Genomic DNA, 27,475 nt, shown 5'->3' with positions numbered 1-27,475 from the left:
ATAGCAGTAATAAAACATTAACTATTATTCATCATCATCATCGTCATCAGAGCATTCTAATCTCTATAAAAGGCAAAACTGCCGTGTTGGATCCCATCAGTGGTACTGTTGTGTGTTTCCTCCGCAGTCGAGAAAGGGCCGCTTGTGTTCGTCTCAGAGGGAGGTGACGGTCGTGCTGCCGAGCGGACAGTCCGTGGTGGTCCGCTGCGATATCAAGTCCCGTGCGAGGGATGTGTTAGACATGGTGGTGGCTCACGCGAACCTAGTGGAGCACTTCTACTTCGGTCTTGCCTTTCTCGATGGTACAAATCATCATGCATTTCCATTAATTTGTGATATGGAGCTTTCATTGAAAATGAGCGAACGTGAGTAATCACGGTCAGGTTTTTTTGTTTTCTTTAACACAGTAAAATAAGGCCTCAATATCAAAATATTCATAATATTAGACGTGTTGCAATCTAAGTAACACCATTTGCAATGCATCTTAAAATGATTGATATATAAACCGTATTTCTGAATCTGTATGAGTAAACTTATTTGTGTCCAACACAGTATGTTGCATTTTGGAAGTGACTTGCTCAAGGCTATTGAGAATAATGTGCAAAGAAAATGTGTTTCTATCATAATACAAGGACTTCTTTTCCGTTCTGCAGATGATGAATATTTTTTTCTGGACAATGAAACAAAGATCTCCAAAGTTGCTCCCGATACTTGGAAAAAAGGGCAAATACTTTCCTTTTTGGTGTTCCTTCGTGTGAAATTTTTTGTCGACGATATCGCCTTTGTTTTGTAAGTTCTGTGGTGCGCTGCGAAGTTGGATTCAGATTCTTTTATCCAGAGTTTCACCTGTTTTTTTTTTTCTTCTCCAGACACAGACTAACTCGCCATCAGTACTACTTGCAGATGCGTAAGGATATCTTAGAGGATCGCATCTACTGCAACGAGGAGACGGGCATGTATCTGGCCGCCCTCGCTCTGCAGGCTGAATTTGGGGATTACATGCCAGAGGTACTGGAAAGCAACCACAACACTTCTGGTGTTCCATTTCGGTTTGAGTGTCGTACAAGCGCATTGTTTCTCGTAGTTGTATGGGAAGAGTTACTACCACCCAGAACATTACGTGTCAAAGAGAATGCTTGAGAAGCTGGCTTTGCCCAACGTGAAGGATGAGCTGCCAAGACTGCATGCAAGTCATGCCCCGATGGGTGCCGAAGAGGCGGAAACTGAATATCTCAAAGTGCGTACGACTCTAAGCAATGGCTTGACAATATCGCTGCTTTTAAAAACTAACTCTGACAACGGCTCTGATCAGATTGCCCAGCAGCTACCAGAGTACGGGGTGATGTTCTACCGTGTGGGGAGAGATAAAAGGCCGTTGGTGGGTGAATTGGTTTTGGGAGTGTGTGCCAGAGGAATCATCGTGTACGAGATGAAGAATCAGGTCCGGACAGTCACCAGACGCTTCCTCTGGAGGGAAACAGACTCCATTTCTACTGGGGTATGTAAAACTGTATGAAATGGCAAAATGTGAACGCAAGAATATAACGCTGGGTAAGTCATCCTAGGAACAGCCACATACGGTATGATAGATAGAACTAATCCTCTAATCTGGTCCTTGTCCTCTAATTGCTATGAAAAGTAACGGGAATTACAAAAGAGGGATGGGCCGATTTGTATGTCGTCAAAATTAGTCTATATTGACATGGATCTACTCACAGAACAAAATTTCAGAAATCATCTTAAGAAAATTGAAAGCTCGCATAATATAATTCTTGTCACATTAGTTAAATTTCTCTTCATTGAGTCACCACAAGTGGACTACCCAGGCATCTAGTTTTCGTACCGCTTATCCTCACTAGTGTTGCGGACCTTCTGGAGCCTATTCCAGCTGCCTCTTGATGAGAGGCAGGGTACATCCTAAACGGGTTGCCAGCCGATCGCGGGGCACATAGAAACAAATAACCATTCACACTCACATTCACACCTACCAGCAATTTAGAGTCTTGAATTAACGATGTCAGAGTGCTATTTACCTCATTACAATACAAATTAATGGCATTTCCAATCATTTAATGTTAAAAGAATTTAAAATATGTTTAGACTCAAAAGAGTGGTCACAACAAATTACAGCTGTACCTCAATGCTCTAATGTACAGTGTGTTATTTTCATTTGTTTCTGGAAAAATAACCTGCAAATTATTTGAATCTCTGGGGAAAAAAAACAACAAAAATTGGAATACTTTTTTTTTTAGACAGCGACTGTAGTGGAATAAATTTTTGTAGGATTCATATCAGGTGATCGATTGTGTCCCCTCCACAGCGGCGTAAACTGATCATTGAATGTGGTGGACCAAGCGGTAAAAAGCACAGTTTTATAACGGAGAGCTCGAAAATAGCACAATACCTCCTCAACCTATGCTCCGCACAGCACAAGTTCCACAGCGAGATGACGTCACGGCAACTCAACCACAGTCTGTTGCCAGGTAAAAGAGCGCGAGAATAAGAAGATCAGAATGGCTCCCAAAGTGACATCGCGGTTCTGTCCACCCCTCAGATGAAAACATGTCTGTCTATGCGGGTTGTAACCTGAACCTGAAGCAGATGTCTTGCTCCGAGGGCATGCTGAACCATGTCGGTTTAGCCCCGGGTCAACCGGATCTGCTGTCCAAATCTTGCGAGGACCTGAGTGTAAAGCTGGAGGCTCGACTTCGCCATCGGAGAGAGATGAGGCGGGAGATGAGCAGGGAGCTGAACAAGGAGCCGCCTGAAACCGGGGAAGATCTGAAAGAGCGTCCCTACTGGAAGTAATGGCATACTGTAAGATAATAGCTTTCATCGTCTCTCTGCATTATGAAAGTTTATTTTCTCTTTATGCTTTTTTTTTAAAGCACACCAGAATCGATTCCAAGACTGATGTCCAGTGTCTCGCTGCAGAAAGACTCGGATACTTCTTCTTCTATACGAGGTGAAGTATTTTTAACTATTTTGATGGCTTTTCCCATGTTGTAGTTCTCCTTGGAAGCCACCAAAACAAAACGGTGGTCGCACAGCACCCAAGAAATTTCCTGGCTCTGATGGTCATGTGAAAGAACTTTCTCCAAGATTCTTGCTAACTATTGTGCACAGCCTCACTCCATCAACAACTTCACCAAGAAATAATTGTAACAGAACAAAATGCTGTGAGCTAACGCAAATCTGCACATCCAACAAGTCAACGCAACTCCGCTTTTGGCTATACGTAGTGTTTTCAGAGATTACTAGGTCCGCCTGTGTGGATTTTGCATGTTCTCCCCGTCCCTGCGTGGGTTTTCTCCGGGCACTCCGTTTTCATCCCACATCTCAAAAACATGCAACATTAATTGAACACTAAATTGCCCCTAGGTGTGATTGCGAGTGCGGCTGTTTGTGCTCTCTATGTGCCCTGCGATTGGCTGGCAACCAGTTCAGGGTGTACCCCGCCTCCTGCCCGTTGACAGCTGGGATAGGCTCCAGCACTCCCGGTGACCCTCGTGAGGCTAAGCGGCAAAGAAAATGGATGAATGGATGACAACAAAGGTTACATAACTGTGGGTTGGATGAGAGAAAAGCTAACGCCCAGACATATATTCAGAAAAAGGCATAAAGATTTATGTGGCCAGAGACCCAACAATTTGTATACAAAAAAAAGTCACTTTTCCATAGTATAGCACCAAATGTCTTTGTAAAGCCTTAACAAGCTAATTAATAACCAATTTAGAAAGCCTTAATTAGCATAATCTTATTTTTAAGTGCCTGACTACAATCTCATTCACCACTTAAACATGTAATTGAACGTGATATTTTATACTGTAGTATATTTGTCATGGTTATCCTCACATCTATAGTTGCCAACTACATAATGCAGGATTAACAGGGTTTCTGTTCAATATTTCCAGTTGACACACCAACCAGGACTCCACCAGAGAGAGAAATTATCTGTGTAAGCCTCAAGAGGGATCCCAAACTTGGCTTTGGTGAGTTTTCCATGCAGCACTTAGCTGTGAGCTGTCAAGTAAAATTCACGAGAAGAGACACTTCCCTAATTGTTTCAATGAGGACTTCTGTCTCTGCCTCCGCCGTGGTCCCGTTGCAGGCTTTGTGATCGTAGGCGAGGACAATACAGGTAAACTCGACCTTGGTATATTCATTGCTTCCATTGTGCCAGATGGACCTGCGGACAAAGATGGACGGATTAAACCAGGTTGGACTTAAAAATACATTCCTTCAAACACAAATCAGATGAGATTGAATTTTCTTTTTTTTCCTCCAGGTGGACGTCTCATTTCCCTAAATAAGACGAGTTTGGAAGGGGTAACGTTCAGCGATGCTGCTGCCATCTTACAGAGTAGCCCTGAGGAAGTGGAGCTGATTGTGTCGCAGCCTAAACGTAACAGAAAGCAATTGAATGCAGACTTTGTTGTTCAAAAATGGATCAGAGCCCGAGTAAATGTGGTTGTCTTTGTTCTATGAGCAGAGTGTCTGAAAGACAGCAAGAACTCCCTGTGCCAAAGCACACTGGGCTTGGCGTTGGAGAGAAGTTTTGGCTCTCAGACCACCTTGAGCGGCACAGAGTACCGACATGCCATGGATGAACTGGAAGAGGCCATCACGTTGTCCAGCATGGCCACGCCCAAGAAAAACAGAAAGCTTCACATCCCTGTGGTGCGAATACATGACGCACAGGTTAGTATGATCACGTGTTATATTTTATCCTTCGATATGTTAAGTGGCAGGGCACGTTTTCCTAACAGGGGCTGTTTCAGTTTTCATAAAGTCCTCAGATCGCTATGATGATACAATCCAACATGTTTGTTATTTTGATCATTATGCGTTACATGTTTTGTGGCTGTTTGTAACAGATCCTTTAAGGTTTTATGTTATGTTTAGACATTGCAATCTTTGGAAGTTCCCGTGTGTCACTCAGGATGAAAGCACAGCTGATTTCTTTGTGTATGTTTTTTTTTTTTAATGTTTTAAAGAACGGTTATTGGTTTTTTTATTCTTACTATTTTGATGTACTCAAATGTTAAATTGAAGTTTAACAAATTAAGTTGCGTTGTTTTTTTTTGGCATGGCAGTCTTAATATAGTGTTGCTATGCTTTAAAAAAAAAAAACATCTTTTTGAAAACCTGAATACAGCCGTTTTGTTTTAATTGTTTTTCAAAAATATACAAGAATTGTTTCCTCTTTATTTTCAGGACATGTGTTCCAGGTCTCCCTCAACCTTAAGTCTAAAAACTGGGGAGAGGTTTATAGTGGAGTTAAAGAAGAGCAGTGGGAGCCTTGGGCTTAGTATTGCTGTGAGTTAAAAAACAAAAAAAAAATAAAAAACATAACATAAACACGAACGATTTGTGAGCTCTAAGCAACATAAAGTTGAAAATTTTACAACTGAGTCACTGTGGCAGTGTGCCTAACCATTTCTTTGTTTCATAAAAAAAAAAAGGGAGGGATAAACACGAGTGTGAGGTATGGCGGCATCTACATCAAAAGTCTGGTGGTTGGAGGCGCGGCCGAGCAGGACGGTCGCATTCAAATCGGTAATTTATATATATTTTCTGATACATAATGTCTACTTAAACACCCTTTTTTGTTTCTTTGGAATTACATTATTTTTTTGTGGGTCATATGTGCAGTATATGTATACAATTGGCCAAATAGATTGTGTTTCTGCCTGTTCATGCTCGACTGAACAGGAGCACTGAGGATTTGATGACCCGTCCGTCAAACACACATCCACACACACACACACACACACATTGATGTACTGATGCTGCTAATGATGACGAATATTAGATTGGTGCGTTTGCATATGACAGGTGACAGACTGCTGGAGGTTGATGGCTCAAACCTGAGGGCTGTGACACACCAACAAGCTGTCGAGTGCCTGAAGCGGACTGAGGAGGTTGCCACGCGCACACACTTACACACACACGGTATCATGCATACACGGAACCGCATACTCTTTGACAAGGGCATCCCACTGGTCCTTTTGTCACCTAATATGTAGTTTTTGATGAGGATCAGATTTTTGGGCGGCAAAATAGGCATGGCCCATTAGTTTTCAAACAAATATAAAAGAATAACACACCCGGTAACATCACTGAATAGATTGTAATGATCACACGCTACACTAGTTAAATGTCTGCTGCCCTTATGTATCGCAAAACTTTCAAGTGACCGACCATTTTTCATGGGTCTTTTTCAGCTTCATTTTTTTGCAATACCGACGCGTGTGGGAAGAGAGAGCCACGGTCATCGATAGATTTTTCGTCCGTTTGCTGAACGTCGTAACAGTAAAACACTAAAACACAATGAGCACATTCACAGAGCAAATTCGGGCCACACATCATGTCCAGACACTCAGATGCAGACTTACCCGTTTCACATGGAACCTCACCAGGCCTCAACTTTTAAAGTCATGTCAAACAGACACTACAAAACATGCAGTACTGTATTGTCTACGCATTTTATCCTTGCAATGTGTGTTCAAATACATTTCAAATGTCTTCAAGTGTGTTTTAATGGGTTTATGTGCGTTTCAATAAGTTAACGTGTTTAAAGCATGTGGGAGGAGTAAATCTACTTAAAGATAGTGTTTACATAGCCTCTCTATGTTGTCGATTATCACCTGTTGTCTGGAAAGTGTCCTTCATTACATACAAGGGTTCAGTGGACAAGATATTTGGTCCCCCGAGTCTGACAGTGGCCAAATAGGTTTTAGTTCTCAGAGAAGAGAAAAGACACAAACATGCACATATTCAATCCTATATTTAGATGAGCATCATACGTATACAGTCATAATACTGTAATGGGAAAAAAAATATTGTGGGTTATTTGGTGTCTTTTAACGGCCTAGTGACTCGTATCACACAGCATAAACAACAAAAAGGCACATGAAATTCAGATTTCTAAACTGTTGTGGTAGGTGGTGAACCTGCTGCTAGAGAGGGACCCAACAATCATCTTGGAACCCAGAACCAACTACGCCCACCCAGCCTCCGTCCACAGTGCATCACACACACAGCCCCCCAGGACTGAGGTCTCCTTGGAAACAACCTTGAATGGCCGAGCCAAGGACTACAGCTTTGTTACTGATGGTGAGTGTGTGTGCTCGCCAAAGAAACATAAGAGTATTAGAGACACACGCAGACACAGGCCTGAGGTGACTGTGAGTCATCTGACAGTTACATTGTGGTGGCTGTCAGAGTTATCTAAGGCTGACGTTGCCTTGTTCCCCCCGAGACACTTCACAGTCCAAGTCTAGTTAATAGGGCAGTTCACGGCGTCGACATACCTTGACCACTGCGTACCATAACAAGTTTACTGTAATTTCCGGCATACAGAGCACAGCTGGTTATAAGCCTCACCCAGTACATTTGCAAAGGAAATATCATTTGGTACATACAAAAGCCGCAAGTGCCCACATTGAAACCCACATTAAAACAGATATTTACAAAGAAAAATGGTACACAGAGTTTAACGCTAGCGAAGCTATGCTAATGCTAATGCTAATACTAGTGCTGTCACGCTAACGCGAACGCTAGTGGCGCGCTACAGGGCCGGTTAAAAAAAAAACGTACTGGTAAAAATCACTGAGACACAGCAGTAACACGCTAGCGTAGCGCTAATAGGGCTGGACCGGTAAAAGTCACTTCCTCGGCACATACAGTATATTCCATCGGTCTCACTCTTACCTTTTCCGCGAGAGTGCTCCCTTGCCCCCGTTAGAAAAAAATGCACAAATTAGCCGCATCACAGCATAAACTGCAGGCTTGAAAGTGTGAGAAAAAAGTCGCAACTTGTAGGCCAGAAATTACGGTAGTTATTTTATTCATCAGTGCATCCATTTCCTATAAGCGTTGTTCTAATTAAGGCCACGGGTGATCTATCGCAGCTGACTTTTTGGTGTATGAGAAGTACGGTATATAAAATCCAAAACCACTTGTCTGTTGGTGAAAGTGGTGGATGTTTAGTGTAAAGCGTCAGCCTCTCTTAACCTAATTTTAAATTGAAATCCTAATTAATGTCATTGTTAACTTCTTTGCTGTTACACTTGCATTTTCCACTGAAGGACTGTCCCTAGGAGGGCGGAAAACATTGGAACAGGACTTTTCTGAAGTGTATGATACAGTAACTACCAGAATTAAAATGACATGATTCATTAAGTCTCCCTAACTCTTCCTAGAAAATACACATGAAGTCATCCTGAAGAAGAGTTTGTCAGGTCTGGGCTTCAGTTTTAACATTTCCCAAATTAACACCGGGCAAGACCACGGCAGCGTAGTCCGCATCAAGCGTCTGTTCCCCGGTCAGCCGGCCCATGAAAGCGGTCTCTTACAAGAAGGAGACATCATTTTGTCTGTCAACAAAGAGCCTGTCAAGGACCTTTCCTACCAGGTATGTTGAACTTGATTTGTAATGTCATTTGTCCATTAGGTAATATGGAACTAGAAAGGCACAAGGAAAGCGTAGAAAACCATCTGGCAAATGGGCGCTTAAATCACCAGCCACTGCATCACTAGAGACTCAGCCCACCGACCAGCACCCAGGGACTGCAACACAAAAGGAAATTTCCACGCAGGAAACAAGCAAACAAAATAGGATATGACAGGTCAGGTCAATTCCAGTCGCAGTTGGGTGGTAATAGTCTCCCAAACGGCAAATATTTCATCCCCGGCTTTCACAAAAGAATCATTTGGTTTTTTTTCCATATTTGTCCTTGCGTCTATTGTAGTTGAAATGTACAGATATGAAATTGCAGCATGAAGGCCATCTGGAAATTTCTCACTTTTGGGGTCGTATAACTGGCAAGATGGCACCAACAGTGTTTTAATGGGAATAGGGGAACTCCTCCAGCAGACACTCACATCTCCCGTCCTCTTGTGTTAAACGCAGTTGCACCATCTGATTTTTGGTTTCATTCATCTAATCATTGGAATGTGAAAAAAATACCACTCATACTTTTTCGCTGAGCAGAGGTAATGATTTTGATGGTGTTCATTAACAGTATGTGAGCAGAAGAGAAAGTGCTTAGTCAGACAAAATATGTGAATGGGCTCCAGAACCAGGGAGTGCAGCTTGGCTACATCACTGGTTCACTAATCTTTTAATCTAATGCTACCCCAAATAGCAAGCTGGTTGGGTCACAGTGTTTCGGTGTGTTCTGCCAAGGAGTTAACGTCACACGAACACTGGTATACATCTCAGGTCATGAAGACTATCCTGAATTACCCACATTTTTTATCTTTGCTATCTTAGAGGGTTTTGTTCCTGCTACGAGGTGCCCCTTCTGAAGTTCAGCTCTTGATCTGTCGACCCGGTCCAGGAGTGCTGTACGATGCTGATGACAAGACACTGGTGAGTCAAGATAGATATCTCAAATGATATCTCACTGTCCAAAATGTGATATTACTTTATCTTCGCTTTCTGTCTTAAGAGCCCTGCACCTATCAGGGAGATCCGATCTCGGTCTCTGGACATCCGTCTTGGGGACGACTATAGCCAGCTTCTTAAGTTTCAATTTGATGTTAACATACCTGCTCAGAATACGGCCACAACCCTTGAGGAGGAGCTGAATGACACAGCGGAGAAAAGCCCAGAGCCTACTGCAGGTCCAAGCTTTTTTGAGGGACAAGAGAGGGAGGTTCAAGGTGAACAGACTCCTCCATCATCATCATCTCGTGTGGGATCACCTCCCATACCAGTCTCTCCCTCGTCTCCGACGCCAATCTCGCCAGCCTCAATCGCTTCTGCCACGCCACCCAGCTCGCCGCCAGTCTGCTTTCGACCAGCCCATCAAGAGTCACAGTTGAGTGTCAGGAAACCAGAAGAGCAACAGGAAGTAGTAACAAGGAAGGCAAGTGAGGATGGGGAAGAGGCCGTCGCAACAAGTTCAACTGCGATACTTGACGTATTCCCTAAGACAGCTTCAAATTCCATGTATGCCAGGTAGGAAAATGACGCAAGACAACATTGTATTATATGGTAACTCTTTATGAACAATAGTTTCCATTAACAAAACTGCAAGCCGGGAGTATCATATCTTAGGCCTAAACACTGTAAGTTTGACACTCACTAGAGGGATGTTTTTTTTTTTTTTATTACTGGAATCTCACTGAACTAAAAGGTGCAGTTTTTTCTTCATGGTTTGCCAATGTTAATAAATGTGTAAATATCTTAGTTTATAGCCTGAATAACGGATGACCGGTCCAAGGGCTTCCTCTTGTTCAAAGTCAGCAGTTTTCGGCTTTTCATCCTGACCAGGGTAGTTGTTGACAGCCTGACCCTCAAGATTTTATTTTTAAGGCTGATATGTTTGCCACAAGTTTAGCAATGAGAACTGGTAGGGCATTGACTTCAGATCAAATTATTAAGCCAAATACTTTTGTATTTTATTTATTTTCCTTGTTGACCATTGGTAGACTCTGGATTAAGTAACCCAAACTGATGCTTCTGGTATACAGCACGATGAAATTGATCGTTTTCTTTACAGTGGTGTTCGAGAGGAGGCAGATGGAAGTGTGACCTACTGTCTTGTGGGAAATGGACTGACTATCATGGCAGATGAGGAGTATTTGACCATCAGCTCAACACTAGAACCTCAACAAAATTTCCAGTCCAATCAGGCCACTCAAACGCCATTATCAAACCTCACAAGCCCCACCTCATGGACCCCAACAACTTCCTCGAGTTTCTCTCAAACGTCTAATCCTCTCTCTGGTCTATCACAAACCTCTAACACGCCGTCAAGTTTCTCCCAGACTTCTGTCACTCCAACTCCTCTCTCTCAGACTTCCAACAATTCTGTTTTTGCTCAGACTAGTTCCAGCTCACAGAATCCAAATACTACCGTGTCACCTCTAAACCTGTCATCTGACACCCTGACCACTTGTGCCCTGGCACACCCTTCTCAGCCCCTCACAACCCAGCCATCCAAAGCCAAGCAACACCCGCTCCAGCAGGGGCAGCAGCTTCCACTGGAATGGAAAGCACCCCCCAAAGATAGTCAGCCTGCTGCAAGGCTCCCTCAAAATCCTCCTCCACCAGCAGGCCCTATCACAACCCAGATAATCTCATCAACGCCTTCTTATGTCAGCACACCTGCTCCCACCCTTCCATCCACAGTAATACCTCCACCTGCCCAGACTAATGCAGAGCATAGAGATGAGCAGGAGAAGAAAGAAAGGGAATGCAAGGATGAGGATGAGGATGATGAGGATGAAGATGAAGATGAGAGTCGAAGAAAGGTCAGTTTATCTCCAAAACACTTCTAGTTTAACAGACACCTAACATCATGTTTTAACAATGATCTGAATGCAGTCGTCTGTGAATTTTTTCATTGTTGTTTTGGGTATTTGTTTGGGGCCTCGCAGGGATTAGTAAAAGAATTTGAGTTGACGGTTCTACTGACCAAGTCCAGGAGTGGAAGCTTTGGTTTCACCATCACCCGAAGCAAACTGGACAACTGCTACTACATACAGGAAATACTTGACAACCCAGCAAAGGCAGATGGACGCCTCAGAGCTGGAGACCGTCTTATCACAGTAAATGCCCGCTTGTTTGCAGCCGTGTTAGTTGCTATGTTTATTTTCATCCTTGTCAATCGTCGGCAGGTAAATGGACATGATGTTACGAATGTGGCAGATGAAGTCGCCATGACGATTCTCAGGTCTTCTCCCAGGAGACTCAGTATGACTCTGGGCAGGGCAGTTACCAACTTAGTGGCACCCCCTTCTTGTGACAGCCTGCCTGATATTGTCCTCTACAAGACAACTTCAGGACAACTCGGTACGACTACTGTTGGTCCTTCGCTCTTTTGTTTCCAATGTCATCACATCATACTGAGAAGGAAGTACTGTGGCGTCACAGCAAGAAGGTTCTAGTCTAAAAACAGGGTTCATCACATAGTTTAGAAACATGATATTAGGTCAGCAGTAGATTTGTAGTTTTCAAGATGGTTTTGGGGTAAATTTCTATTCTCCTCCGTGTCCCTTATCAACTGCATGGCACTGACTATGCTCGCCATGCACTGACTCACTCGAGCAAGTTATGTATTAATTTCATTGTCCGTGCATTACTTTTGAAACGTTGACCTTCCCAAACATGGCCGCCACGTAGGCACGTCAGCCAGCTATATGAAGACTATAAGCCCCCGCCGGGCACCCACACCGCGCTGTCTTATAGTCTTCATATCTTTGGTCAGAACCACTATACTCTATTGAGTGATTGAGATCTTGGGTACTTGTAAGGTTGAAAAAAGGAGCAACATGGACGAATGTTAACCAGTGAGCATAAAACGTATTTTGCATTGTGCTAAGTTATTTAAACGGCTATTGTATGTAACTGACAGAGGAAAAGTCACTTAATTTTTACTTTTGTGCTTCAGTACACTTCACTCTGTACTTTTTGTTTTACTTTTAGTTAAGTGAAGGAGTCAAATCAATTTTACTATCTTTTTTAGTATCTGTAATTCCACTTAAGTAAAGACTGTGAGTACTTCTGCCAGAGCTGGCTGATACTATATGAGATAAATCACTTCGATCCTTGTGTGGAGTTTGCATGTTCTCCCCGTGTCTGCGTAGGGTTTCTCCGGGCACTGCGGTTTCCTCCCACATTCCAAAAACATGCAACATTAATTGAGCACTCTAAATAGCAACTAGGTGTGATTGTGAGTGCGGCTGTTTGTCTCCATGTGCCCTGCGATTGGCTGGCGACCAGTTCAGGGTGTAACCTGCCTCATGCCCGTTGACAGCTCGAATAGGCTCCAGCACGCCCCTCAACCTTTGTGAGGAGAAGCGGCAAAGAAAATGGTTGGATGGATGAAAATCGAACGCCTTATACCTATCAAGTCGAGCTTAATACAGCTGTGCAGTAGAAAATCGCAAATCCGGCATTTGTGTGTATTTTCTCCAGGCATCAAACTGACCGGTGGCATTGGCAGCAAATGGCAGGGCATTTACTGTCTGGAGGTAGTGCCAGGCTCCCCGGCCAGTGAAGAGGGCAGCGTCCAACCTAATGACAAGATCCTCTACATCTGCGGCAGGTGCACTTTGGGGATGACCTTGGATGACGCTGTCAAAGCCTGCGAGATCGCCCCGCGTAAAGTCAAACTCAAAATCCTGAGGTGCGTGCTTGCTTAGGGCTCAAATCAAAATGAAAGAAATAGACAAGAGACAGAAAAGCAACTGACTCACGCTGCTGTTTGTGTCTTTCCGATGTTCCAGAGATGACCAGCCAGTGACACCCAAGGCCAAATGGAACGGTGAGGAGTCTGTGAAAGATTTATGAGATGATTTCATCTGCTTCAGTAAACCAAAGGACAAACATGAGGAAAAGTTTGGTTGCTAGAAACACAGATGCTGGGAAACCACATATGTTTGTGTTTAACTAAATTATCATTTAAGTTCAATCATTTCCAACATGGTTTTAGGAGAATGAGGTCATTATCTGTCTGACCTTTTCTTTTTTTTTTTATTTTGGGTACTTCTTTTCCAGGTCTGTTTGACTGGAAAAAGGACAGGAAGTTCTTTGCTCGTTTTGAAGAGCCTGTCTCTCCTGACAAAGAATCACCTCCTGAAGATGGTGAGATACGCTCCTTATCTTTGTCATCCCACCATATCTCTCCGTCAGCACACTCTTGTTGCTTTGTATGAGTTTGGTTGACAGAGAGATCTTGTGAGTGTGTTTGATGCCAACAGCCTTGCAGTCCAATACACCGGTGGGGGCCAGAGGCTTGCTAATTATTAATCTCGCAGTGAGGGCCCAAGTTTTGTCTATCATCATTGGGAACACTCACACATGCACACGCACACATACAGTCCCGGTCTACGGTGGTCTATTGTACAGATGCTTCAGTTGCTGGGTGACGGTATTCGCAGCAGCTCGGGCGACAGTGGATACTGTCATTTTGAAAAGACCTTTTCTTGTCGCCTGTCAGAAAAGAGGCGCATAGCCATCAACACATTTAGAATGACTGAAGAGGCGATAGGTATGTCTTGTCTTGGTTCTTTCCGGCTCTGACTCTGCAATTTAATTGGTTCAAATCAACGAATGGTAGAATATAAGTGAGGCGAAAAGGAATTTCTTTGGGTTACATGTGTTGCTGAACTTTGGGTATTAATTAGATTGAACGAAACGGACTTGATCAATACTTGTGTGCAACTGCTTTTGTCTACATTTTCTGCTGATTCATAGCCAATCTATTGCTCTTTTTTCCCTGCAGTTGAAGTTGTCAGTCGAACTCTTGGCAACTTCAGATGTCTGTCTGTGGCTGAACAGCAGGATGTAAGTGTTTTTCTTCTTCTTGTAACACAATTAAAGAGCCACTGTCAAGAAATGGATTATTTTTAGTATGTTATTAATGAATAAACGGCAGCCGGTATGGACCCATCCGTTTTTTTACCACCACAAAACGTGATTTTGACGTATATGGCTTTTTGTAACTCCCGCTGTGAAAATCCTCTCAAGGGATTTGTTTTCAACAAGAAACAGGAAGTGATGTTAAGGGCCATAGCACAATCAAGTGGACTAGTTTGTTTCGATTAGTTTTACCTGCGGGAAGGTGGCTCTTTGTTGCTTCATGTTAGCCAAAATGCCAGCTCGTAGCATTGCTGGACAGTGGTTGAACACTTGGGAGGATGGATTTACCCTTCATAAGTTTACAAGAGACCCGGTTCGTCGTGAAAAAGGGATTGCACGGGTGCAAAGGACGAGAGCTTCGTGGGTTCCAAATGACAGGTAGGTGTGTTCAGAGCTACTAAAAAAATCAATAGTCGGGGGGAGGACGTAAGCCTTTCAGAACTTAACAAATGATCCGCGTCCGTAAGTCAGAGGTGCTAAATTTGTCGATGTGCCCGTCGGCGCCGTGTCCACCGATCACGCTTGCATGTCCCATAGTAGGTGGGCAGACGAGCCGCCGCCGAAGCCATGCCTCGCAGATGAGCACAGCTTCGGGCGGGCTGGCTCATACAAACTGTCTGGGAGTCTATTGTTAGTTGGAAGTGATCCGGATATCATCTAAATATGTCTCAAAACAGTAGGGTAATATTGCCCCGGACAAAGAGCTTCCGTGTCTGAAGGGGCGTGTCCCATAGTAGGAGCCACAGCGTGTTTTCAATGGCGAATGGCAGGTGACGTCACGGGCAGTAAATGAAGCCAATATGGCAACCACTTGGATGTCGAATGACACTTCTGCAACTTTGCGCATGGATGACATGCTCTCCGCTTATTTTTTTTTTTTATTCGGATAGACATTGAAGTGAATAATGTTATATGTATTTTTCATTTCAATAGCTATTTTAGAATGCTTATAGGGGTGACACTTTGGGCTTAAATTGTGTTATTACTAGATGTAATTTTGTGTGTGTGTAGCACATAATGTAACACAAGACTACTATTACCACTATTCAAACACTTAGTACCGTCTTCGTTTGGAACGGTAGGTTTTCGACTTCACTGTCCAGTATTAGTGTGAAACTACAAAAACAACAGGACATTCAACAGATTAGTCAAAATGAAAAACGTAAACAAGTTAACATCAGTGGAAGAGCATTGTGGCGTAAAAGCCTGCATTCGCATGTCATTTTAGCCAGATATTCTCAAATGCTATTGATTTTCCACATTTGGAACCTATTCTGACCAGGTACTGGAAATAGTAGTAGGCCTAAAGTACCTGATTTTGTCTGTGGAGATAGTGAGGAGAACAATGGTGAGACAAACTGGTACTGGCTATAAGATTCCAATGCTCACTACAAACAATTCCTCTGTCCCTTGGTCACGTTTTTGTCCCTTCAGAGTTGCATCACGCAAGTAGAGTTTACCAAACCAGAAGGAGGCGGCCTTGGTTTTGCTCTGGTTGGAGGGACCAATGGCAGTATGCTCAGGGTGAAAGAAATCTGTTCTGGTGGAGTAGCTGAGCAGGACGGCAGACTAAGAGTGGGAGATATTCTTCTAGAGGTAACATTAACAATTATGTTTGCCCATAAGGTATATCTGGAACTTTTGCTCTGTCCTCTGGTAAAACCATAGATCCCGACTGTCTTATACCAGGTGAACGGTGTTATTGTGTCCGGACTGAGCCACAATAAGGTGGTGGATATCCTGCGTAAAGCTGAGGGCACAGTGCAGCTCACCATCTGCAGAGACATCCTGCCGCTGAGCTATTCCGAATCCCCCACACCGCCCAACATGGCCGCAGGCGCCCAGGCCGTTTTGGCAGAGCAGCCAGCTCCAGTTTCCACCTCTGATGCCTCGTCCTCTCCTGACGCCATGATGAATAAACCAGCAGAGCGCCCCCCTGGTATGATCTGTACATTGTCCATGATTTGGTCAAGCAAAAACCTGTTAAAAACAATAAAATGCTTCTTTATTTGTTTTGTTTCAGAGGTGACTGCAGAATGTACGTTTAATGAATCGGGAGTCTTGGTAACAATGCCGCCTCCGACTCCACGGCAACTGACTGTGGTAATGGATGAAACGCCAGTTAATCAGGTAACACGCATCAAGTACAGTATAAACATAGCAGAAGTACCAAAGTTAAACACAATAAAAGCTTTGTGATTCTGGTTCACTTCAAAGTTGCTCTCATTTAAAACAATTTCCATATGAAATAACATACATCTAACTACTTTATGTTTTCAGTAACATTTTAAGATTCTTGACTGTCATACCACTGTAAAATAAAAATCCTTTAAAGACCCCTTATAGGTTCTTGTAGATGCATACTGACAACTTTTTACATTTTCTAGCTTTTGGTAGAAGTAAATAAGTTTATGTCATCTAGTAGAATACAGTAATTATATGTTCATGTTCTGTTTGATAATGTAATTAATATTGAGTTTAGTTTACTGTATAAACTGAAGACCCTCTCCATTATTGTAATCATATCCTATTTTTTTATTCTTTTGTAATCAATGTTACGCCTCTGCGACAGCGTCACAAAAAACGTAAAGATTTAACGCAACGGCCATTTAAATGTTGACTGAGCTGGTGTTTTTTAAGATTCACACACATGATGATAGTTGTGTGTGACTTTTGATGGTGACTTTGGAGGTTCCATTTTACATAAAGTATATGTATGCGTTTGTCCGTCCATTTTGTTCTTTTCACCAATGGCTGCCTGCTGATTTGTGGACTAGGAGAGCTGTGACAGCACGCCTTCTCATCAAGCCTGCTGCCCGTCGCTGAATGTCACTGAAATGTTACATGCAGCTTCTGACAGGTAGTCATTTCCTTAACGCCTCTTCCCTTGTATCATATAGTGGCCCATTTCATTTGCATCTTTTAATTTTAATTCTGAAACACACAAAGAAAATAACACAATGGAAGCTGACTTGCAAACGGTGGATATGAATAATACTGAAGCTTATTAATTTTTGTGAGTTAGGCCACTTTACCTTTCAGGCTTGATTCACTGAGATACCAAAAGGCAGGCACTGAATTGCATGTTCAAGTAACATATTGTAGGGGCTATTGGCAATGAGCGGAAAAGTGGTGGAGACCACGCCATTCAAGAAAGTGTTTTGTGTTTTAGGTCGCGCTGATGATTTTCAAAATCGGACGTTTTTGAGAGGACCACAGGCACAAAATGAAATTTTCAAGTAATGGATTTAGAAGTGTCAGTGTAAGACAAGCATATTAACAAGTGACAGAAAATAAATGTATCCATCCGATAATTTGGGGGGGATGCAAACAATTTCATCAAAGCGTTCATTTGTTTGATTCATCTCCTCCTGAGACCCCATTCAGCATAACATTTCATTTAAAACTTGGAACACTGCGGCCAAAAACTACTCAGGGAGAGGCCAGCTAATCGTGCTTTGCTATGAGCTACCTGTAAAGAAATGCAGAGTTGAAACGAGTTTGTCCAAGATGAGTGGCTACAAGTCAGATCATTCAGAAATTCCACCGTTCCAGTCATCCCAATTTGTCACAGATTTGATAACTCGTATGCTGAAATTACCTATTTGCATATTCTCTTCCCAGAACACGCAAAATGAACTCCTCGACTATTAAGCGTGTTTGGCAGACGCAATAATGTGTGCACTGGGTCAGTACATCCGCTTTCACATCTGTTTGTGGGAGCAATCAAGTCTTAAGCCGTCTATCCGGACACCGACATTGAGTTCAATCAGACCCGTCATGTTTGGCTGTGCTGGAGTTTCCTTGTTCACCACTGGGAGGGAATAGAGAGCAATGAATAAAAGGGCCACCTTGAGGCAAGTACAGGCCTGAATCGATGGGGGGGATGATGAATCTCGACTTATGTTCCGATAATAATAAGCAAGTCACCTATGTAGAAGTGAAATGAATTTAAAAACATGATTGTGGTGAATGAGTGGTTAGCACAACTGCCTCACACCTGAGAGGTCTCTAGTTCAAATCTTGGGCCCTCCTCTGTGGAATAGTGTCCTTATTCTTGTGTGGGTTTTCTGCCGGTACAGTTTTCCTCCCACATTCCAGAAACATGCATGTTGTTGAGTTCATTGAGAACTCTTAAATTATGCACACGTGTCAATGATTGTATGTGCCCTGCAATAAATTATAAATGATAGATGAATTAAGTGGTGGCATGGTGGGCTCAGCTGGTAAAGTGTTGGCCTCATAGTTCTGAGGTCCCGGGTTCAATGCCACACCCGCCTGTGTGGAGTTTGCATGTTCTCCCCGTGCCTGCATGGGTTTTCTCCGGGTACTTCGGTTTCCTCCCACATCCCAAAAACATGCAACATGAATTGGACACTCTAAATTGCCCCTAGGTGTGGTTGTGAGTGCGCCTGTTTGTCTCAATGTGCCCTCTGATTGGCTGGCAACCAGTTCAGGGTGTACCCTGCCTCCTGCCCGTTGACATCTGGGATAAGCTCCAACACTCCCCGCGACCCATGTGAGGATAAGCGGCCAAGAAGATGGATGGATAGATAAATTAAGATTATAATATATGAATTACAGAAACAAATCTTATGAATACTTCCGTGTATGATGCAGTGTAGTTCTACACCACTACAACCGCAATAATAAGCATTGATTAATTTACAAGTCGGAATTTGCATTCTGCTTTGTTAAAAAGCTGAATTTTTTATACAATTCTGAAGAGCACAAGCGTTGTTATTGAGCAACACCATGTGGACCTTGTACTCCAACCCCCCCCCCCCCCCCAAAAGAATAACAGACTGATGAATAGTAAATATTTTAGCATGGTGTCGTATACTGTATTTTAGGTGGAAAAGTCGCAGGGAAAGGAAGCTCAGCCTTGCATGATCTCAACTGGTCCCTACCTACCGAAGAGTAAAAATGGTGTGGTCTCCCCCCCCCTGCCCCCTGACTCCCCCAGGAAACACACTGTGACCAAACTGTTGGACCGATCGTGCAAAAGCATCCGGAAACCAGAGTCAGATGGCTGGAGCAGTGAAGAGGAAGAAGACGATGTGTTTGACACCACTGCTCACAAAAACACCTCACCACAGACAGGTTTATATTCCTCCACTCACCTACTCACAAAAAGGACTTTATTGAAACGAGACCTTTGACCGATCTGATCGGTTTTATCACTACCGGCCAATAATTAGCATTTTATGCCGACTGTCTTAATGTTACAATTCGCCGATCCAATCAATGACTCGCAATAGAGATTAACTCCGCGTGGCTATCCTGCACAGTATATCTGTATCCAAAAGAGTTTTAGCTTTGTCACGTGACTTCTGACGTAGTAATGTAAATATCAGACCACCAATAACTTATTTAAATAAATGAATAAATACAACATTGTCGGCGATGTAAGACGTAGTTTTTATGTGACTCTGCTGATGACGTTCTGTAAAACACAATGCTCAGAGACCGCATCCTTCTGGGAACATCCTGTGTGACTGTGTTGATACAACACAGTGTTTTTTTTTTTATCTACTTCTCAGGCCCACCCATAATTTCAGAGGAGGAACTGTCCACTTTAGCCCTCATTAGCCCATCTCGAAGCAGCCAGTATTCAGGCTCAAGGGTCAAAGCCATTATCCAGATTCTGCAACACCAACTAGACCAGCAGGAACTGGTCAAAGAATTCCTGGTGGGTTTAAGTGAATCTTGCTCAATGGAACATTACATACATGGTGACATTCTTACAGACTGATGTGACTTTAGGCTCTGGAGCACCTAAAGCCTTCAGATGACTGCATGGTGGGAAAAGCCCCCAAAAACAGAGACAGGAACCGCTACAGAGACATCCTGCCCTGTGAGTCATTCACCATTCAATTAGTTTTCTCCATTTACTTCAGCCACCACAGTCAAAATATACTTCTGGGATGCTTATTTTAAATGTCATCCAAGAACATGAGCAAAACATTTTTTAATTACGATAATAGATGTAGGTCAATGACTTTTATAAATGGAGTAGCCTCAAGGGCAGACAGACAGCAGGCATTACGTGCTGTCATTCTAGTTAGGTGCTTCATAGTTAGAAAGTCATTGTGAGACATAAAGACTCATAAGATACAGATTGTGATGTTCATGTAGTGAAATAGTGAAAAACTTGAAAGCTGTCATTCGGTGCGCCTGCACAATCTACAGAGATCCAATGTACGACAAAGGTAAATAAAATATTTCAGCCTCATTGTGCACAGCACACCAGAGACTTCTGGTAACTAACGTGCACGTGTGGAGATGTTGATTTATTTGGACACCAACGGGATTTACTATAGTGGCCTGGTATGGAAGTACACTACTCAATACTTGGTAGACCCAGTCCTTGTGAACACTTTGCCTTCCTCGACTGTTTTCCTCATATGCACTTACATTGTTTACTGGGGCGACTGACTATACATGGCCTGTTCTGTCCCATCCTTTCCGACTCGTCGTGTCAATTCGTCAAAGGGTGTAGTGCTGCCATATAGTCTACATATATAAAAATCATACATAAATTCAACCACCACATAAAGTTATTGTCTTATGTCAGAGTTCCCGGACTTTTTTATCCCAAGATCTACTTCTCAAGCATCCACCCTCTTGCTATTTATTTTTTAGAATGACCAACGATGAAATCGAATGACCAAGTCACAAAGATCTACACACCACAAAAATGCAAAAAACATTTATTTTAAAGTATACTGGGGATTCTTTATGTGTAAATGCACGTTTGTGTGCCTTGCATAACCGCACGAGCCAATATTACACAACATGATTAACTTTAAACGTTCACTTTTCTCATTCTCAGCTTGCTTTTCGGTGGAATGTCGGTGTCGTATTTTCCTTATACAGTTCAAAATGCTGCTCCACATTTCACTCCACTGGGAGATGAGGCAAAACGAAAATGACATTGTAAAAAGTTGGCCGCCTCCCATTCGTATGAAAGTGATACATTTTTGTCTTCTTTACTGCAGAATACTGATGTTTGTTAAGAGTTCTTAAGCGACAGCTTAAAATAGGGGGGAAGTTACTGACAGTGTGTTTTCCTGTAACGTCGTTGTTCGCACATGTGCGGTGAGCGAAAGTTAAAAAAAAAAAAATACGACTGATGTCTTTTTTTTTTTCCTCGGCACGCCGTCGCGATTGACCGAAACTGCCTCGCGATCGATCAGCGCGTTGAGCACCCCTGTCTTATATTACGGCAGTGTAGTTTTGTTCACTTTGGCTCCGTTCTGTGTTTTCCGTTTGTCCAGCTCCATTTCTACCAAATACTTCATGATATCACGCCCCCATTATTATTTACTTTAAATTTCATATGGTCTGTCTTTATCGGAGATTTTCACCTTTCTCAGGGAAGGTCTTTTAAGGTATTTTATGCGATAAATGCAGACTCAAATTACAAATCATGTAACTACATGTACTAACATAACTAAGGAAGGCGAGCAGGGCAGATTGAAAAAATACGACAATAAAACAACTTTGATTTGTGGTGATAAACTACATTAATGCTAATGAAAGATGCTTTTGTAAGAATATAGAGCTTTCTTTTGGTAGCAAATCCCACCAAATTTTAATGAGAAACAGCCCAACAATGTCAAAACGTGCGTGGTTTATCTCTCAGTAGTTTTTACACAAAAAGGCAGAGAAAAATGAACAACAGTATGTCATGATTACATGTTGGACTTTTATATGAGATTTATTGGGGGTAAAAAAAAGAAAACAAATCACAATTGTCCATCCATTTAAGACAAACACGAAGCACATTTATTTTATAGCCTCCAAAGGACTGTTTTTTTGGGTTGGATAAGTGAGCATGCTGACAAAGATAGTGAGCCCCGATGGAAAACGACTGAGCCTCACCACATGCAGCCTCCCATCCCTGTTTGCGCATACAGCATGTTATTAACTGATCCAATCCATTTGTTCTATTTAAACAGCCATTTTCCAGTACATTCCAAGTAGGTGGGGGAATTTTTTGGTAAACACTTTGATTCTATTAGCCTTCCCATCACCAACAAACCTACTCTTTGTTGCAGACCTCAAGGCTGTTTGCACACTTTCATTTGGTTATTGCATGAGTTTTGGCAAAACAAGATGACAGAACCCAGGAAACTATCAAGGATCTGTAGGAGGAGTGTTCTTTTTTTTTCTATTCGGAAACACTTACTGATGTAAGCAAGAAACTGGACACACTCACCCTGGTTGTGTGTCCTCTTTTCCATCCGCAGACGACAAAACTCGCGTCACCCTCGGAGAGAAGCACGACTACATCAACGCCAGCTACATCCGCATGCAAGCGGGAGCTGAGGAACTCTCCTACATCTCCTGCCAAGGACCGCTACCCTCCACGGTGGCTGCGTTCTGGCAGATGATCTGGGAAAACAAATCCGACGTGATTGCAATGATGACTCAAGAAGTAGAACGAGGCAAGGTGAAATGTCACAAGTACTGCCCCGAGAAGCCAGATGAGCCCCTGGACATGGGCAAGTATAACGTCCACCTGGAAAACCAGCAGTACTTGGAATATTTCCACATCAAACTCATCCGCATGGTGGAACCAGAGGTGAGAAGGCATTACTGCCTCTGAACTTGGAGAGTTTGAGTTGCTCACCTTCCATTCATTGTTTTTATCACCGCCACCGGAGGTGGATTGGGCGGGGACTTTGTTTGGCCGTGATCCGCATATCATCTAAATATGGCTTGAAACAATAGGGTAATATTGCCCCGTTAACTTCACTCAGTTGTGAGATGTTCTCTTCTCCAAAAAGAGCTTCCATGTAAGAAGGCTATGTTCGTCTCCCATAGTAGGGGCCACAGCGTGTTTTCAATGCCGAATGACCGGCGTGACGTCACAGGGAGGAGACGCACCCAATACGGCGACCACTTGATGTCGAATGACACATCCACAAATTTGCACATGGATGACGTGCTCTCTGCTCATATTTATTTTTTCGTATAGACATTGAATTGAATAATGTTATATGCATTTTTCATTAAAATATCTATTTTAGAATGTTTATAGGGATGACACTTGACCTCTAATGAATCCTTGCTTCGATTGAAACATTCCAGACTGCTGAGACTCACGTTGTCCATCACCTGAAGTTCACGCACTGGCCTGATCACGGCGTTCCGCACGACTCCGAGCAACTGGTTCGCTTCATCCGCTATCTGCGCTCAGTGCACCACAAAGGGCCTGTCACGGTCCACTGCAGTGCAGGCATCGGACGCTCGGGGGTTCTCATCTGTACGGACATTATCCTCAACCTCATTGAGAGGGATTTGCCTGTGAGTGACAAGCACTCGACAAGTTGCATTGTGTCGTTTTCACTTTTATTCTCACTTTTATTCTCAAGTCATCAATCTCACTTACAAGTAGGTGATTAAATCAAGTGTGGAAAACCTACAACCTTTGAGCTAAATGCGGCCCGTGAGAACATTTAATCCACAACAAGCTAAGCAGACTTCTGTTAAATATACCTGTACTTGTTTGGGGTTTTTGTTTTTTTTTGACAAATGGAACTAGCAGTGTTGATAAACAGTTTGAAGTGTTTTACTATCTGTTAAACTGCAGCTATTTGGCTATTTGAGTTTCTTGCCATCATACAACGCTCGTATCTCAGTTTCTTTGCTAGCAAGTCAAAGCAAAAATCTGCCATATGACAATTGGCGTAAGTCGAGTCACTCGTATCTCAAGGCACTCGCGTATGTTACTTGGTAGAGGAGAGAAAGAATGGGCATGATGAAGGCCATGCAAGATTTGTCTTCTTCTCCGCAGATTAATATCAGCGACATCGTAAAGGAGATGAGACTTCAGCGACATGGGATGATTCAGACCAAGGTCAGTGCTAAGGGGTGGGGGGCTTCAAAGTTAAAACCTTAAATCTAGCCTGCCTCCAAAATCAGGACCCTTTTCCCTGTCTTGGTTTCAGGAACAGTACGTCTTCTGCTACAAAGTCTGGCTGGAGGTTTTACAGGGCATTTTACAGCTCCATGGTACCCAGTGGCAACCGGAAAGTCCCCAAGACCACAAAATAGTTTGATTGTTTGCATTTGTGTGACCACAAGCACTGGCAACACCTTCTTCTTGAACTCATGTCTGTTTTCATACTGTGCACTCTCTAGATGTATGCAGGAGGAAAATACACTTTTGTTTGTCCTAGATCTCTTAAGGGAATCCTTGTGTATTTCAAGATGAGTGATTTGCCTTATGCTTATGTTATTGCATTCATTGTAAGTCTCTCCATGGCATTTCATTTGCAAATTGCCACCATAATAGTCCCAAAAACAGTCTTTCGTCTGGTAGGAATGCCATTAAGGTCACATAAGATCGATCATCTTACCAAGGTTTATGATCTGATAACTTGATGAATGTGAGTTTTTATTTCATTAAGTGCATTTGAACAGAGGGAGAGAGACAGAGAGGGAGGGCAATACCATTACTTCTGTAAATCTCCTAAAGCAATGAAAAGAATCAAGTGCCTTGGAATCGACCCCAAGCTGCTATAGTCACAAGTGGACGGGCCGAAGGAGCACAGCAGTTTGAGAGCCCTTGCGAGACGTTTGACTGAATGTGCACTTGTTGTTTGATGTGGACGTACCCCTGCTACAAGTTGCAGGCAAGAAAATGACATTTTACCTTAAGTTAGTGCAAGTCACACTGTTACTTCCCTGTTTTGTATGAAAAACAAACCGTTAAAAAAATACTTTAACCCCCCTGCAGATAGCAACATATATTGAATTTGAATACATTTATACATTTTCAATTCACTCTTTTTGCTAAAGGCTTGAATGCCCATCGTTATGAATGTGATATTTGGGCTTTTTTTGGTTGAATTTGTGGTAATAGCCTCTATCTGTAGTCACTGGCTATTTTAATACAAAGTAAGCCAAAATTAAAAACTTAATGAGGTTTACACAATGTACAGTTCAACAACATAGCTGCTGGTTTGTACCTCGACTTTTGGATGCTTCTCACTGCTATAACACACTCATACGCGCACACACACACACGTGCCAGCAAATGCTGGCATATACTGTAGTCCCCCTTCACCCATGCCACTGTTCTGTTTTAACGGCACCAAGACGGAATGGGTTGTACAAAGTCGACCCAGAAATTTTCTGCCTTAGCAGGTCCTATCAGAGTGTCTCCTTTTACTCCACCTGGAAAATATGGCATTTCTCACCTTTTTTGGTGTAACAGTTATGTAGAAACAGCACTGACATGGATGGGAGGGATGAAGTCAACCCGTCAGTGTTCCGTCCTCTCGGCTAGTATCGTCAGCCCTGTAAAAACCACGGATGTCCAAAAGTCAGACCCAGTGGTCATATACTGTATGGCCCGCTGCATATTCTATTTAGATATTATAAAGCATGGCCCCCATAAATTGGTGAGGATAAAAAGTGGAGATTGCACAATTATATTTCAATAAAAATGGTTAAAAAAATAAGACAGTTGCCAGATATCACACTCTAGTTGAAATTATATAATGAATCATTTTGTAAATGGAATGTTGGAAAATATGGGCAATTTAAAAATAAAAAACAAAGTCATACGTTTTTAAATTTAAAAAGAAAAATCACACTTACAGTATACAAATTATTTTTTGTTTTGTCACCGCTAACACCAAGTTAAGAATGCAAAGATGTTATATATGTTGTCCTCCACGATCCTGGGTTGTTTGGCAAAAAAAAAAAAAAGCTGAAAAAGCCATTCTCTTCCTTCCATTTTCCTGTATGTGGCCCATATTTCAGAGTTTGGACATCCACGATGGAAACGGCACCGACACAAAATTGGTCTAATTTTCCCTCTTTTAAGCGAGTGTCAGAGCCCTCACTTTTATATAGGTTAATAGATTGCATTATCCCGCCTGTTTTCAGTCTAACCTTTGTAGCAACAGCATTGTCGTGGAATGGCTATCGCTGTGTGAAAGGGCATATAGTTGGGACATTATCCCATCTTTGCTGGGTTCCGTGTAAAAGCCTGTTCTGTTAAGGCAGTTTTACAGGTTCTCTGCGTGAAACAGGGGAACACATTCAAGCACACACACAAGCTCTTATAGTGCATGCACACACTCAAAGGAGTTGACTTGAACACGATGTGGAATGTAACGAAGCAAAGCAATACTCTCCAAGGGGAAGGGGCGAGGGGGGGGGGTCTTAGGGGTTGGGGTTCGGTCCATGTGGCGGCTCGAGAGCCATCACTCTCTGCAATGTGAATGCTTTTCCCTCGACGCTGCTTAACGTGTTCCCTCCCTTTGCGAGCCTTGAACAAGGAAGCACATTTGCGGTTCCGCCTGGGAGAAATGCATCGTGTCCTTTGAAGAAAGGTGCTTGAGCAACAGGATCGTGAGATGTAATAATCTTTAATTGCACTGCTGCATATTTATGCTATCAATGGCTATCTTGTCACTTTGCACTAGCCGCTATGTAACCCCTGACTGGAACCACCTCTCTTATTAAAGACTATTCTGAGACATGCTGGTGTGTTTGTAGCACTCCTGAACAGCCCAACACAACATAAATCACCTCGAAAGACGCGACAGGCGCTCGCACACACACACACAGACACACAAAGCAAGGGAGGAGAAGGAGGCCCTAAATCAAATTCCACTGAGCACCTCTCCACTTTTTACTGCATCCTATACTCCCTCTCGGCTTTTACTGCAGGGTAAATAAGCTGCTCTCACAGAGGGCTTTGTGACAGCATGGAAACACACCGCACGCTCTGCGCACACATGAACCCTATGGCGGGCATGGATTGGGGGTCTCCGAGGAGCAGATCGACTCCCACACTTTCTGCCTGTGTGTACAACTAACGGGCTATCGTTCATCTTTAATCAGACAAGTTGGGCAAGTATTTAAATCCTGCGCACTCAAATAAGCACCACTGAATAAAGATGGTGGAATAATTGGTTAATAATGACACTGACATATGTTTTAAATCATGATTAACCGTATAAACTACTTAAGTGTGAGCGCACTACTTGTTGAATAATTGCACTAAAATCAATAAAATTTCAATCATTAGTTATTAACAGATTAATAGAGAAAATTAAATGTCGGCTC

At 42.8% G+C, this 27,475-nt stretch overlaps 1 protein-coding gene and 1 long non-coding RNA gene across 6 annotated transcripts in view; one reads left to right on the top strand and one right to left on the bottom strand.

Moving 5' to 3' along the window:
• The window catches only part of LOC133509352 (uncharacterized), a 73,554-nt gene that overhangs the window by 1,677 nt on the left and 44,402 nt on the right, over positions 1-27,475 (bottom strand). For 2 of the 5 annotated variants that reach the window (XR_009797296.1, XR_009797295.1), the window contains 6 exons: positions 25,594-25,693; positions 22,605-22,780; positions 16,153-16,360; positions 13,216-13,292; positions 2,593-4,189; positions 2,405-2,473 (listed from right to left, as the gene is read on the bottom strand). This is a non-coding gene — a long non-coding RNA (uncharacterized LOC133509352). Of the gene's footprint in view, positions 1-2,404; positions 2,474-2,592; positions 4,190-12,947; positions 13,104-13,215; positions 13,293-16,152; positions 16,361-22,604; positions 22,781-25,593; positions 25,694-27,475 lie in introns of all 5 variants that reach the window. The other 3 variants (XR_009797298.1, XR_009797299.1, XR_009797297.1) reach the window with 3 other exon arrangements.
• On the top strand, positions 1,541-26,522 carry ptpn20 (protein tyrosine phosphatase non-receptor type 20). Its single transcript, XM_061836159.1, has 31 exons — positions 1,541-2,804; positions 2,889-2,965; positions 3,915-3,992; positions 4,112-4,219; positions 4,289-4,405; positions 4,493-4,701; positions 5,218-5,319; positions 5,466-5,559; positions 5,839-5,924; positions 6,948-7,119; positions 8,208-8,419; positions 9,281-9,379; positions 9,459-9,970; positions 10,515-11,268; positions 11,395-11,565; positions 11,635-11,809; positions 12,935-13,145; positions 13,246-13,283; positions 13,517-13,603; positions 14,244-14,305; positions 15,815-15,976; positions 16,070-16,319; positions 16,404-16,510; positions 17,158-17,240; positions 19,347-19,483; positions 19,924-20,072; positions 20,147-20,237; positions 22,636-22,970; positions 23,480-23,695; positions 24,186-24,248; positions 24,340-26,522. The coding sequence occupies exons 1-31, from the start codon at positions 2,563-2,565 to the stop codon at positions 24,448-24,450; spliced, it is 5,310 nt and encodes a 1,769-aa protein (XP_061692143.1). The 5' UTR covers positions 1,541-2,562; the 3' UTR covers positions 24,451-26,522.

The sequence above is a fragment of the Syngnathoides biaculeatus genome, chromosome 12, assembly GCF_019802595.1.
Source record: "Syngnathoides biaculeatus isolate LvHL_M chromosome 12, ASM1980259v1, whole genome shotgun sequence".
NCBI classification, from domain to species: Eukaryota; Metazoa; Chordata; class Actinopteri; order Syngnathiformes; family Syngnathidae; genus Syngnathoides; species Syngnathoides biaculeatus.
The sequence above is the reverse complement of the archived record's forward strand: the minus strand, read 5'-3'. Positions and strand labels throughout refer to the sequence as shown.

Excerpts from the sequence above, each read along its gene's own strand:
- ptpn20 (XM_061836159.1), top strand. The coding sequence starts at position 2,563 with ATGTCTGTCTATGCGGGTTGTAACCTGAACCTGAAGCAGATGTCTTGC. Across the intron at positions 17,241-19,346 it reads TTACATGCAGCTTCTGACAG|GAAACACACTGTGACCAAAC; the intron begins GTAGTCATTTCC and ends TGACTCCCCCAG. Across the intron at positions 20,073-20,146 it reads AACTGGTCAAAGAATTCCTG|GCTCTGGAGCACCTAAAGCC; the intron begins GTGGGTTTAAGT and ends ATGTGACTTTAG.